The sequence below is a fragment of the Atractosteus spatula genome, chromosome 5 (assembly GCF_055471065.1).
Source record: "Atractosteus spatula isolate fAtrSpa1 chromosome 5, fAtrSpa1.hap1, whole genome shotgun sequence".
NCBI classification, from domain to species: domain Eukaryota; kingdom Metazoa; phylum Chordata; class Actinopteri; order Semionotiformes; family Lepisosteidae; genus Atractosteus; species Atractosteus spatula.
In genome coordinates, this window is record NC_142710.1 from 47890545 (window position 1) to 47905004 (window position 14460).

Sequence of the window (14460 nt, forward strand, 5' to 3'; positions counted from 1 at the left end):
TAAATGCAACTCGTTTTTTTGTACCGTAATTATACAGTATCTGGATAATAATTCAATCTCACTCCGCACTCCCATTCCTCATACAAATGTTTTACACAGAAGAAATGTGTGTTTACTTTTAGCAAAATAATAAAAGTATTGTGAGTCTGTATATGTTCTTTTTTTCAATATTTGTCCCATTCGTGAAAAATATTGTGTATATCTTTACCACATTGTTTGATATTGTTCTTTACATAATTTTTAATACATTGTCAGAGTCCTTTATTGTCATTAACAAAACCATATGTTACAAATTATTGTGTAAGATCAACTGTAAAAGATGTTCTTATCAGTAAAGAGTCCATGGGGGAAATAGCACGTGATTGATGAGGCGATTCTATAAAAAATTAATCTTACTTTTTATAATATCTAACAGAGCTTGTTTAAATTGTTAGCCAAGCTACATTTGGAGATCTTGCTGGTGGTGTGCTATCGGCTCTGTGTGCAATAAAAATGGAGTTTTTACTGAAGCACATGGTAAGAAATCTACATTTTCTCTTTGAGATCCAAAATACTGAACTTTAAAAATACTGGAATGTTTCACTTTGTTTCATAATTATGTAATGAATGTAACATAATTGGGCAATGTACTGTACCTCTGAGTGTTTTATACAAAAAAAACATCGCTTTAATTTAATAATATTTGAAGGCAATGTATTGTAATTTAAAGACTCACTATACACAATAGTCTTTCAAAAACCTGATTTAGTGCCTCACTTTCTATTACCATCCTCGTCACTTTGATTTAAAATCTCGCACGGTGTAGCAAAGTAGGTATTTTAGGTATTTTGCTTTACAAACTTCAAGTACGTCTTGCGATTTATATAGTGTGCAGACTGTTTACTTCCACAAGTGGCTTTAATTAAAATAAAACATATTCTTAATTAAAAGGCAAATCTGTTCTTATAGTCTGTTGCATTGAGATTAAGTTTGATGCTTAAGCATTTTTGTTGTGTGTGTTTTATTCATGGTAACAATCAAATGGGTTTTTTTTCATAGCATTTCTCGGCATTATCCAAAGCTAGACAGAAGGACTAATCCAGGAGGCCACAGTGTAACTGTGATGCAATATGAGTAAATGTGACGGCTTTAGAAAAGATGACTAATCATTTACATAGAATGCACTAACTTTTATTTAATATAAACCAATGTTGATGTCATTTTTGAAGAAAAAATTATGCAATTCATCTTGTTTTCCACAGTTGCATCAGTAAATTGAATGACTCATCTAAAACTTGAACAAAGGAATGTTAAACATTACTTTCACTAACTTGCTGCAATCAGTCACACAGATGTACTTTTTTTCATTTCATGGAGTGATTAAGTTCTCTCTACAAAAGCAGTGTGCTAACGTCATCATTTAATTATTTTATTTGTTGGATTGTGCTGTTTAGTATTTTGGGAATTGTATGACACAGAAGTTCCACAGTGAAATATAAAATGTGCAAAATTATGTTAATTGGTTCTTTCACTGCTGTATTTTTTTAGTCATTTTAGACCTTTGATATGATTACCGTGACAGTATAAAATTACTGAATAAGCTTGCTCATTAGATACAATTTTAGACAGCACCTCTGAATTTATACTGTACTTAAAAAAGTAACAGTGGTTAAAATGTTTAAATCATTAAAATAAAAACTTAACAGGTTGTGACACAGTGGCGAAATGGTAAGCATTGTTGCCTGACAGGACCTCTGGGTTCAATTCTGGACCTGGGGTGCTGTGTGGAGTTTGTATGTTCTCCCTGTGTTTGTGTAGATTTCCTCCAAGTGCTCTAGTTTCCTCCCACAGTTCAAAGATACTGGTAGTTTAATTGGCTTCTGGGAAAATTGGCCCTGGTGTGAGTGAGTGTGTGTTTGTGTCTGCCTACTTTATGTCCTACAATAGACTGGTATTCCATCCAAGGTGTAACTGGACTTCTGCCCATTGCTTAATAGGTTAGGCTCCAGCCTTCCTGCAACCTTGTATTGGATAAAGAAGTTAGATAATGGATGAATGAATAAAAACTTTATAAAGGTCATTGTGGGCTTTGCTAACAGAAAGCTCATTCCTTCTGGTGTGTTTTCAGCTCTGTGGTCAAGTGATAATCTTCATAGTAGTCCTGGGAATCGGAGGATCATTTCAGAATGGATTTCACATTACTGTTATCAACTCACCTTCACCTGTAAGAGATATTTGATGTTTTTTTCTTTCATTGTAAATGAATTGTCATTTTTAATAGCACATAGGTAAGAAAGCATTTCTTAAATCAAAATCATGACAATGTTCATGTTTTCCTAATCTGCATTTTTCTTTTATGCAGATTATTCTGTTATCTGGAATACATTTATTAATAATAATAATAATAATAATAAACTTTATTTTATATAGCGCCTTTAAAGGTGGCTTCTCAAAGCGCTTTACAGGATGACAATAACAATAAATAAGAAGACTACAACAATAAATAAGAAGATTTCACAAGATAGGACACAATTATAATTACAACAATACAACAATAACAATAGAGGAGACCGTGGAAGGTGGTATTAAGAAGAGCAGAGGGGTGAAGAATGGAACCAGTTAAGAAAAGGTTTTGCTGAAGAAGAGGGTTTTGAGTCTGGATTTGAAGGAGTTTAGAGAAGGTGACTCTCTAATATCCTTGGGCAAAGAGTTCCAGAGCTTGGGGGCATAGCAGGAGAAGGCCCTGTCACCCATACAATGTAGACGGGCTTGGGGGACAGTAAGGAGGGCAGAATTTGAAGAGCGGAGGTTGCGAGGTGGGGAGTAGGGCGATAAAAGTTCAGACAGGTATTGAGGTGCCAAGCCATGTAAAGCCTTATAAGTGAGCATGAGGATTTTAAAGTCTACGCGTTTTTAATGCCTCAAAATCATCATGAAACATTAAATTTTTTTCACAACCAATGACATTCCGTGTTAAAAATGAAAATCATCTACACATTTGAAGTATGTGTAGCGAGTGAATTAAAAATCATGAGCATAGTGACTTTTTCTAATCTCGGGGTTTTTCTTATGTGTGTCCCTTCAGTTCATTCAGAATTTCATCAATGAAAGTTGGATGTCCCGCTATGGCAAGCCTATGGAGAGGGAAAGTGTAAAATTGATTTGGTCAGTTTTGGTATCGATGTACTCTATAGGAGGCCTGATTGGATCTGTAAGCATAAGATGTTTTGTCGTGAAATTTGGAAGGTGAGTTATTTGAGAATCTTAAATATTAAATATGCATCCAAAAGTTATTTGAAGGTCTCCTTTTGTGGGTTTTATATTATCTTTTGTAAATGTAAACTATACATTTTAAATGCTAACCTCCTGAAAACTGGTTTTGCAGAGTCATTAATTAAATATAGTCTTTTGATATCAAATATAATTAATACATAATTCCTTCAATACAGAGTCAATTAATTTAATTTGAATACCTACAGTACCAGCCAAGACTCTTTCAGTTCCCTGTGAATTACTGTATAAAACGTTTACTATTTATTTACATATATTTGTGTTGAAAAGTTTGGACAGTGGACTTTAAATCTACAGGGTATGTTATCATTCATGCTTACAGAAAGCATGAACTGCTAATGGCTGTTCTTCGTTGCAGAAAGAAATCTATGATATACAACAGCATTCTCAGCATTGTTACTGCTGCAATAATGGGCTCAAGTCGGAAAGCCAACTCTTTTGAAATGATTTTGGTGGCGAGGTTCCTGTATGGATTCAGTGCAGGTACGCACCTGTTTTTTTTACTGTGTAGCTGTATGTTTTGCTTGAAGGAAAGGAGGAACACTTGCTATACAGTCCATACCCCAGTCAAAATGAACAAGACCACCACCTTTCATGGGATACATTATATAAGACAAAAAAAGTAACAAAACATTTATATAGATAAGTCAGTATTTTAATTTGCCAGAACCAGGCAATCAATTATTGCACATTGTGTATAAACTCTGCTTTGTGCAGTGTTTTAAAAATTAAGTAGAGACCCAGCAAAAATGTTGTGTGGATAGAACAAAAATATAGATTGATAGATCATGAAACATTCAATTTATTTTCCCAATTACCTGAGTTTAAGCGGTTGCCCTGGATTCATTACATAAATTAGAATCAAATGCCTTGAGAAAGAAATCCCAAAACTCTTGTTTCTATAAGTATTGCATAGTCCTATATACAGGTAGTGGACAAAAAAAGGAAACACCTGGGTCAATGAGGGACATCAGGTATATTGAAGGTAAGGTCTTCCACACAGGTGTGGCTCGTGTGTTAATTAAGCAGATAACATCCCAGCATGCTCAGAGTCATGTATAACCATACTGAACTCACTTGGTTCCTTATAGTTATGGCTGTAACAGGAACCTTAGGGACTTTGAAGGAGGGGTGATTGTTGGGGTGTGATTGTCAGGAGCAGGATACCAAAGTCAGGTTGCACCTTGAAGTGCATATTTGTGAGTAAAGTGGTGCAAAGAGAATAGGCAATAAACCACCAAGCAGTGAGGAAGTGTGATATGGTCAGATGAATCACCCACTACTATGTTCTTGACAAATGGACAAGTGCATATTTGGCATCGAAATATTTGGTTGCAACAGTGAAGATTCTCATAGTTCCGTAATGTGGGGTATACTTTCCTGGGTCTGGGTCCATTCATTTCCTAAAAGTCAACTCAAGGTCAGCTCTAATTGCTACTTAATACTAAGTACAAGTGATCAGCATGTTGTAGCATTTCTCTCCTGCCAGAAGGGGTGTCTTTCAGGATGACAATGCCCCCATCCGCAGAGCTTATGTTGTTGCCCAGTAGTTTTCTAACTATGACACTGATGGTATCCATATGTCAATCCTTCTCAGTCACCACATCTGAATTGAGCATGAATGTGATATTCTGGAATGACACCTGAGACATTATTTTCCAATGCTGCCTCAATCTCTTGACACCAGTAGACTCTATGAAAGGGCACAAACATGACAGATTGGCTATATGTGGTGGCCCAACGCCCTCTTAAGTTACGTTCCAATGGTGTTGTTTTTGTCCACTACTTGTACATTCATTATTATATTCAATGGAAATGGTTTACTCAGTGTTGATATATGAGTTTTATATACAATCAGGAGAGCTAAATGAATACCAATTTTCTGTGTGAACCTCTAAGGGCTAGGCCTTAACATCCACTTGATGTATCTTGGAGAAAGTTCGCCTAAACAGCTCAGAGGTCTGATGACCATGACAGCAGCTACTTTCACTTCGCTCGGCAAACTATTTGGACAACTTGTTGGTCTCAGGTAAAATAAATGTATATGGAGAAATAGGTTTTAGCTCACTTATTTAAAACAAAACTGGAAATGGATAAAGATGTTCTTTTTTGTGCAGCCCACAAGGGCTTTCTTATGGATATTGGTTTCCCACCATAACAATACAAGATTAAAAGATAAAAACTGTTATTCATGTATTTTATGACATTTTCAAATGGTGGCTCAAAACGTGGCTTAAAAACCAAATAACAGTGTACTGTGCATTTCAAGTGTACAACATATAAGGAATTGTATTTAATGAAATTGTATATTTCAGTGAATTACTTGGCCAAGAGGACTTGTGGCATATTCTGCTTTGCTGCGCCTCCTTCATTTCCATTCTCCAGCTTGTTGCTCTTCCTTTTCTCCCAGAGGCCCCCAGATACTTATTAATTGACAAAGGGAATGAAGAAATGTGCAGAAAAGGTAATTTAAAAACGGTTGTCATATTTTCACTATTTTGTCTTTAATTAAGTTGATTCTGGAAAAGTCTTTTTGACAGGAGGTCATTCTTGCCTTCTGCCATAAGACTGTACAACACATCCACCTTGCGTCTGGGCAGAGGCAACATTGACAGTGACCTGTTTCTGGTCTGAACAGTAAACTGATACATCTGCCCTTTTTCTTTTCCCGTTTAAAACCGTTTTTGTGCAATATATGCCAGGGACCTGTGCAATACATTTATATTTATAGTCATATTGTGCAATATGACTTTTTTGTGTTCTGTTCTGGTTTGTTATTTGTGTGTTCTGGACTGTGAGTAACTCTTCTTAGTGCACTTATCACTGTACTGATTGTATTGTATGTATTGTATTATTATTATTGTATCCTCCGTTACACTGTGTCTGTGTTGTCTGTGTTAAGCTTCTGTTGCACTGCAATTTCCCTCACGGGATCAATAAAGTATCTATCTATCGGCATAGTGTAAAAACAAAAGTGACCTACAATATGTAGAGCTGTCTTCCCTTGGCCCAGCAGGTTGAAGCTTTGATTAAATTAAACATGGATGTTTTTTTTTTCTGCCAGACACACCCTCTCTTGTTCGTTCGCACCGCAAGTTTGTGGCTTAACTCACTGCCAGGCATTCTGTCTTTCAGCCCTGCAGAGACTCTGGGGGAAAAGGGATTTTAAGGTTGAAATTGAAGAAATGCTGGCAGAGCAGGCTGCCATAAACGGGGAAAAACCGAAAAGCCTTTTCGAGCTCCTGAAGGACAGAGAATCACGCTGGCAACTCTTGACCATGCTGGTTGTTTTGATTGCGATTCAGTTTTGTGGCATCTCTGCGGTGAGTGTGTTTCTGCAGTATAGTCCAATGAACTAAAGAGAAAAAAACAGACACTCCAGAGTGCTCTGTAAGAACCAGCTTTACACTGTTAGTAAGGCACCTCTATACGCAACAAAATGTCACATTTTTAATGTTGGATTAAGTGAAGGCAGGGGTACTCAACAAGCAACCCTTTCAATTCATTTTGTGATGAATTGTTTACAGTTGAAAACTATTAATTGCTATCATAGTCCTGTCAATCAATTAAATAATCCTTGAGACAGTTGACAAAAACATCTGAAATGCAATATAAGGTCACAAGACTGAGTAGTTTTGAGTTATGTAGTCCAATACAGCTCTTGCCATTTTTATAGACATAATTATTTTTTTACCTTTATTTATATGAAGTTCTGCTGAACTTCATACTTTTCAATTTAGCCTGTAAGCATTTCATCATCAAATACACATCCTGTAGATGTAGAAAACATAGAAAAAAATCTAGAGAACCATCCTTTTGAAAAAAATAATTTATTGGCATCCTTCAAAAACAGGATGGACAACACATAACTATGTCACTGTATATATGTGCTATTGCAATCATATTATAAAACAAATTGCAAATGAGTTGTTAATGTACATCAGAAAATGTATTTAATAATATAGTCAATTTAACAGTTTAGGGGGGCACAGGTTTCCAGAGCAAAAAACGTAAAAATATCAGCCTTAGTTCCTAAATTAAGTTCTGATGTATTCATTTCTTATAAATACCTGTTAGGTTTCAGTGCTCAAAGAGTAGGCTTGAATTTCTAGAGCTTTGACCTATGGGAAGGAACACACCCACAGTGCTTTGCTTCTTTATATCCCAAGGAGAGAGAAGAAGAGAGAGAAGTCAACAGTACTACTGATACTGTTCTGATCTTCCTAGACTGACCTCTCAATTTTTAGTTTACCTTGTTTGGGCATCTTTTACACAGGTCTCTGATTAATTGTATCTCCCAAAAGGAGATAAAACTCAAAAGGAAAGGTTTCAGTATGTACAGGTATATATAGCTGGGGAGCATCATCTCCAGTCATTTGTTCCTAGAAACCTTTGAAACTGACTTAGGTCATCCCATATTCCAGTTCTGTTTTACAACAGACCTTATATTTATGGGTAGCTGTAGACAACACACTTCAAAAACGATGACCTGACCTAACATCTCCAACCTAAACAATGCTCTAGACATACTGGAGCCAGGTATGATGCCTGTGTCATTTACCACCACTTACTGGCCTGGTTAAGCTGTATAAACAGGGACCAGCATTTGCAGGGGTTAGGCTCTGCAGTGGACCGGTATCTCATCCAAGTGTCACGTGCTTTCTGTCCATTTAAAGCCATGGAAACCAGGATAAACTGTGGCCTGATGAGCTATTCTGGCACCAATACTGAAATTACCTCCCTACTGGCATGATTTGGCTTAAAGGTACAGAAAGTTTAATGGCTACGTCATAATCCATATTGGTATAAATAGTATACCTCCCAGCACACGACAGTTTATAAAGTGGTGCTTCATTTATAATTCTCAAAATTATGGTTACAGTTCTCATCCTAAATGACAGTTCAAATATCCCAGCAAGGGATGTAAGAATAAAAAACCTTATTTTTATTATGAACCAATGAGATAATACCTTCAGACCTTTACAATCTGGCTGAAGGTACCAGGCTGAAGATTAAAGCCAATGTGAAACACTGCATGGTAAAATTCAACCCAAAAGAAACTAGTTCCTTATTCATGTTTACCTTCCTCTGCAAATAAGTAACTAACTCCATCAGATATTTTTCTTCAGATTATTGCACTTAACAGAGTATTGTGCAGGTCACTGGTTTCCAGTTCCTGTCCTAGGGTGATCATTGTGTCTGATGTCTTTTGTTCCAGCTCAGCTCTTAAGCTCCAGAGCTGATTGGTTACTTTAATTGATTTGTTCACTTGTTAAACTTTTGCTTAACTGTTTCTGACTTGGTCCTGAGTTTCATAAATATCCTTCTTCAAGAATTATGAAACTGCTTGTAACAGCTTCACCCTACATATCTTTAAGTAGTTTCTCTTTAACTTTGCACCCTTATTTCTAACAAAACATCTCTTAATAGGTGATCTATTTATTACAGTGGGAATGACAATATATCAGACACTATAGGAGCATTTTTCCTTCTGCAGAGATCCAATTGGGTACATATCAGGCATACAAATATTTATTTGGAAATATTGTTCTAGGTTGTAAAAGTCTTAGCATTGTTAAAATAATTTAAATGTTTTGATTCAGAGTCACGTCAAATCCTGTTTAATACAACAACATGCATGTTTAATACTTAATACTCTACTGTGAATGTCATTCTGCCGGTCCGTTAACTTTGTTAGGGTTATTTGTTGCAATTTTGCATGCAGCTGAGGATGAGGATGTTGCAATTGGCCCTGTGTGTCAATTACATTAATCAGTTTTCCTAATAAACATTTTTGGGGATATCTTGCTAGACGTGCTAGAGTTTTAATGTTTTAGAGCCTATAAACCATCCTTCAGTTATTGACTCTGAATCTATCTAATCCCATTTCGCCACATGTAAACTCATCCTTTCTCCTTCACAATCTGCATTTCTAAAATTATAAATCCTCATTTCTAGTCTGAAGTTTTAGAGATTTGAAGTGGGAATCAAACATTTTCATATTAGGGTCACGATGTCCTAGTGATTCTATTTAATATATTCCATATATCTTGATTATTTCAAAAGTTGGTCAATAAGAGCATATTCCCTAGCAGAAGCTGTTATATACTGGATTAAAATTACATTATTAACAAATTTAACCCCATCAGTATCAGGTTCTGTATTCCCCTTATACAATACCCTTATATGAAGAAATCAAAATTTCCAACTTATTCAACAAAATCTTTGCTACAGTCCTTCCTGATTTCATCAATAGTAAGCTACGTGTGTCCATGTCTGTATTAGGTGGTCTATACAATGTACTTATTGTTAAGCTCTTAAAACTTATATTTTTAGCCATTATAGAATTGTAAAACTGCCAAGAATTCATGTTTCAGTTCTCCAGATTGGAGGCTATATAAAGGTGGGATATATATACTGTATATCCCATATATAAAGATATAGTTCCACCCCACTCCTGCCTGTTTTTCCAAAGAAATTTGGTTTTATATTCATCCTTTCAGTCATAAGTAAGTCCAGTCGTAAGTTTATTTCAAGCCGACCTGTGGTGAGCTTCCTTCCACCAACAGCTCTACACATACGCTTCCCAGACACGACACATACAGTACACTCTTCAACAACATGGTACTTACACCTCGCAAATGGCACCCCACTGGTTCAAGTGCAATCTTGCCCCATTTTTATAGATCCCATTTGTTATGAAATGACAATAACCAATAACCTAAACCATTCTTTTCTGTTGTAGTTACGTAGGCACCTACAGTGGGTTTTCCAGCTGAATATTTAAACCTGTCTTACAGAATTATCATCTTACCTTTTCCTGTGTAATTTGTTCCAACATGGACCATGACAACTAGATCCATCTCACCTCTGGCCAGAAGCCTGTCCACTCATGCAGGGAGGTCTGCAGTCTGGACATCAGGCAGGCGACACACCATGCAAGACTCCCCTTCACTACACACTGCCCCTTCACCATGCACACACCACTGTCTCTGTACCTTTCAGAACTGATTCCCCCACTTTTGCTACCTCTCTTTTACTGGGAGGAATGGACAGCTGGGTGCCCTGGGGCTCATCAACCCTTTAAATGCTGTTTTCCTTCAAGCAGTCAATACCCTGATCCATATCAATTAAGGCCTGGAAGCATTTGGAAGTAAAAATACATTTTCTGAAAGAAAGGGATCCAACAGACTCAGGGAATGCCACTTCTGTGTGACTTGCACTCCATTCCCTCCATAGAGTGGATGTTCTTAGGTTCACTCAAAATGGGCTTTATTTGCTTTAATGGATGCTATTTAACCTCTTGACTGCTTGTTGAAGGGGAGAAGTAAGCCAGATGTTCAGTGAACTTCTTTCCATGCCTTGCAGATCTGTGCCTACTCTTTCAATGTGTTTTATGAGGCTGGCATCTCCGAGGATAACATTCGGTATGTCACACTTGGTATAGGAGTTTCTGAAGTCCTCACTACGATCACATGTGTAAGTTGTGCAGAGCAAAACATCTGATCTTCATATAATGCTGACCAGTTTTACACAACTTGACCTTTTGGAGTTATACTGTTTTCTGACAATCAATGCAACCTGAATTCCTTTTCTGTCCGCTAATTAGTCAAACTAATTTGAGATAAGGAATTGCTAAGGAGTGTATATGCATTTGCTTTTAAGATTTAAAACTATTTATGGTATTAGTGAATCATTTCATTTTTCTGAGCTTTTTTGGTATACTCTACCTCTTCTTTAGAGCAAGAACGTTCATTTATATAACTTTAAGAACCATATTTTGTTTGCTTGCTGGTGGCAAAGAAAAGGATTTACTTAGAAATGCATTTTTCTCCACAGGCATTTCTCATCGAAAACACAGGGAGAAGAGCATTGTTGTGGAAGGGATTTATATGTATGTCCTTAATAATGACATTAATCACAGTGACACTTTATCTGAGGGTAAGCATTTCTTTGGTTTGAGTTTTCTAGTGACTAGTGCAGACTTCAAGGGCAGAGGGCCTCTTCTTAATTTTAAGCACTACAAAGACTTTATTTTGTGCTCAGAAGAGGATGTGGAGGATGAGGCTTCAGTTCTTTTCTTGTTTTTTGTCATCTGAAGAATGACTTTTAATGTGTTTAGAAACAATGACGTTTACCCTCTGCTATGATATGTAGCACAAATATGTCTTCAGGAAGTGTATTTTCACTGCTTTTATTCAGGTTATAATCCATATTCTCATTGATATATTTGTCTTTTTTAGGAGACTATTTCTTGGATACCATACAGCACAGTGTGCCTAATTTTTCTTTTTGTTATATGTTTTGGAGGTGGGCCAGGTAGGTTCTTTTGAACACAATAACACATTGCTTTGCATTATTACTTTACATTATTACTGGTGAACCAGCAATGGATCTCTGTGCCACTTTATGGTGGTATTAGCATACAAGAAGTGTGAATCAATCTTATTTTTTTGCATTTCTTAATAAATAAATGAAGATCACATTTTTTTACATCAAATCAATACTTTTGAGGATTTTGAAAACTTAAATCATGTCCCCCTCAGAATCTTTTGATTTCAAGTATTGTGCCATCAAAAGTTGTCCACAACATTCCAGAACATTCTTAGTGAAGCATTGTACAATTTTAATTAATGAAATGTCTAGTGTTTTATGTTGTATGCTTAAAAAATACATTTTCCAAAAGGAAAGGATTCAACAGCTTTTACATTAGAAACTTTAATCAATGACCATTTAATAATGGATCGAGTCATTTCAGAGTTAAACTCACTGCCTCTGTCTTAAGTCCCTCATGTAATGTGTAAGGATATATTTTTGCTTGTTTTTGTGCTTTAGCCAGTGTGTTACCATCGCTCTCTCATGAGATCTTTATTCAGTCTTCAAGACCTGCAGCTTTTGTCTTCACTGGAATCTTGAGATGGGTGGGCTTTTCTGTGCTGGTAGTGGCTTTTCCATTCTTGATTGTAAGTCTCAGAGGTGGAAACATTTCAATATTTATCTAATTGGAATGTCAATATTTTGGAGTGAAAAAATAATAACAACTGTAATACTGTGAAATCATTTTTGAAAAGAGTCAGAGCACGTACAATATAAGAATGTACATTGAGAACTACATCCACAGCTTTCATTATGCTTAGATGAACTGAATTATTAATAATTCTGTAAACTGTGTTATGAAGATTAGGGCTTATATAGCTCGAAAAGTGCTACAGTGTCAAAACTTAGTGTACTGTACCTAAGTGATCTATGTTTAAGACACCATCCATTAATGGAAGGTGAACTGAGTTAAAAACAAAAAAAACTGAGCCTTGGATAAATCTTTGTAAAGGTTTCAGTGTACAGGTAAGGTGCATATAGTAGTATGTAATGTTTCTAGTGTTATAATTTGTTATAATTCTAGTGTTATAAGTACTGTAATACTGTAGCAATGAAATAATTTATAAGAGCACCTTTTCCCACAGTTATTGCTCTGTTTTTCATTGTAGGATTCTCTGAAGCACTTCAGCTTTCTGTTTTTTGGAAGTGTTTGTCTTGGGGCTGGAGTTTATGTCTTTCTCTTTGTACCAGAAACAAAGGGTAAAACAGTCCTTGAAATATCGGAGGACTTTAAGAAGATAAGTGTGCACAGACACTGGTGTACTAAAAATGGAAATGAAGACAATGAATGGATTATAGCAACAAGGCTGTAAAATGTTACATTAAGCATCTACATGCACATATACTTAAGTTTACATTAATTTTAAATTATTATATTATATTAATTATATTATATAAATTATTATACAAAAATATGTTTAATGGGAACTTTGCAGCAGTTTATTGCAAAAGTGTGATTAAAAGGCTGTTTACGTGTAAGCAAAGACAACTTAGTAACTTTCATAAGTTGACGGAATTATTATACAGTATGTGTTCAAAACTAAGAAGTGTGGATAATAGGTTATTTGTTAATTAAAGCAATTCAATTAAAATTAAAGCTACATAAACAAATATTGTTAAATTATTTGTGTTTTTTTTATTTGATTTCAAATGGTTTTTATCTTATAATAAAGGCAACAAATTCATTTATACAAATTGTTTCCAAATAAGGCTGAAAATGTTTAACGTCATTTGAAATAAAATAATTGTACTTATCTGTACAACTTACAGATTTGAATGGACATTTTAAATCTCTTTTTGGTTATTTTAACTTTTAAATGAGCCCCAGGTTTACCATACCTCTCTGTGCTTTACCACAACCTCACTATATTTTTCTTCATTGTCAGGCCCATTTACTAAGGTAAATACCACTGTGAACTTGTAGAATACAAGCTTAGTTGTGCAAAAGAGAGTCAGACCTTAAATCCAAGAGAGCTTCTGCGGGAGACATTTAGAGAGTTACCTTATCAGTGCTGAGCAGCTGCCTCCTGTTCAAGTGCCTAATTTGCAGATAAATGTATTTGGTGTGCAGTGTAAATTTGGGGTGGAAAATGATTGACCTTATCTTTCAAAAATTAGATTTGATATCGCAATGCTGCTTCCCATTATCTGGTACCACACTGAAGGATTAGTTGTGGATTAATTAGAACTTCTGCAGAAGAAATGCATAGCTTTTCTTTGTACTCCGGGACACAATTTGTCTTTCCAAACAGTGCAATTACCCAAATTGTAATGGGAATAAGAAGAACTGTGTGTATGTTGAGCATGTAGAGAACAGAAAGAAAATGTCAATGCTCTTTCCATGTGAAACAGATTTCATATTGACTTGATGCTCAATTTAAACATTGTCTTGGTGAGTGCTGAGTGCTATTATTCTTCATCTAATTTGTAAGCATTTAAGGAAAGTTGCAAGTAAGATGAGATCATTAAGCCCATTTTACTTGCTTTTCTGAGAAAACACAGGGAATGTGCTTCTGAAACTCCTAGCAGCTTCAAAAGACAGCCCATTGTGTACAGAAACATTTCCTGTTTTTGTCCTTAATACACTAAGTCCCAAGTCCCACTCATGTTTCTTGAACCCTATTTTCATTGTTTCATTGGACCTTGCTTCCACATGACCTGTGTGTAACGGTTCTGTATTCACTTTAATAAAACAGGCTTCACAGTAACACTTTCATTCTGATCGGTCTTCGACGATATTGTAAAAACCTCCTGCCGCGTCACACATTCCAGTCTTGCCCCGTCTGAGGGGAAAAGGGCAGTTGCTATTTTCAT

At 35.8% G+C, this 14460-nt stretch overlaps 1 protein-coding gene across 1 annotated transcript; it reads left to right on the forward strand.

The window, feature by feature from the left end:
* Positions 1 to 492: 492 nt before the first annotated feature.
* Positions 493 to 12959, forward strand: slc2a9l1 (solute carrier family 2 member 9, like 1). The gene is made up of 12 exons (XM_088917464.1): positions 493 to 516; positions 2108 to 2203; positions 3065 to 3225; positions 3629 to 3753; positions 5170 to 5299; positions 5586 to 5734; positions 6406 to 6593; positions 10639 to 10749; positions 11110 to 11211; positions 11514 to 11589; positions 12106 to 12233; positions 12756 to 12959. Exons 1-12 carry the CDS (start codon positions 493 to 495, stop codon positions 12957 to 12959), a joined length of 1494 nt encoding a protein of 497 aa, XP_088773590.1.
* The last annotated feature ends 1501 nt before the right edge of the window (positions 12960 to 14460 follow it).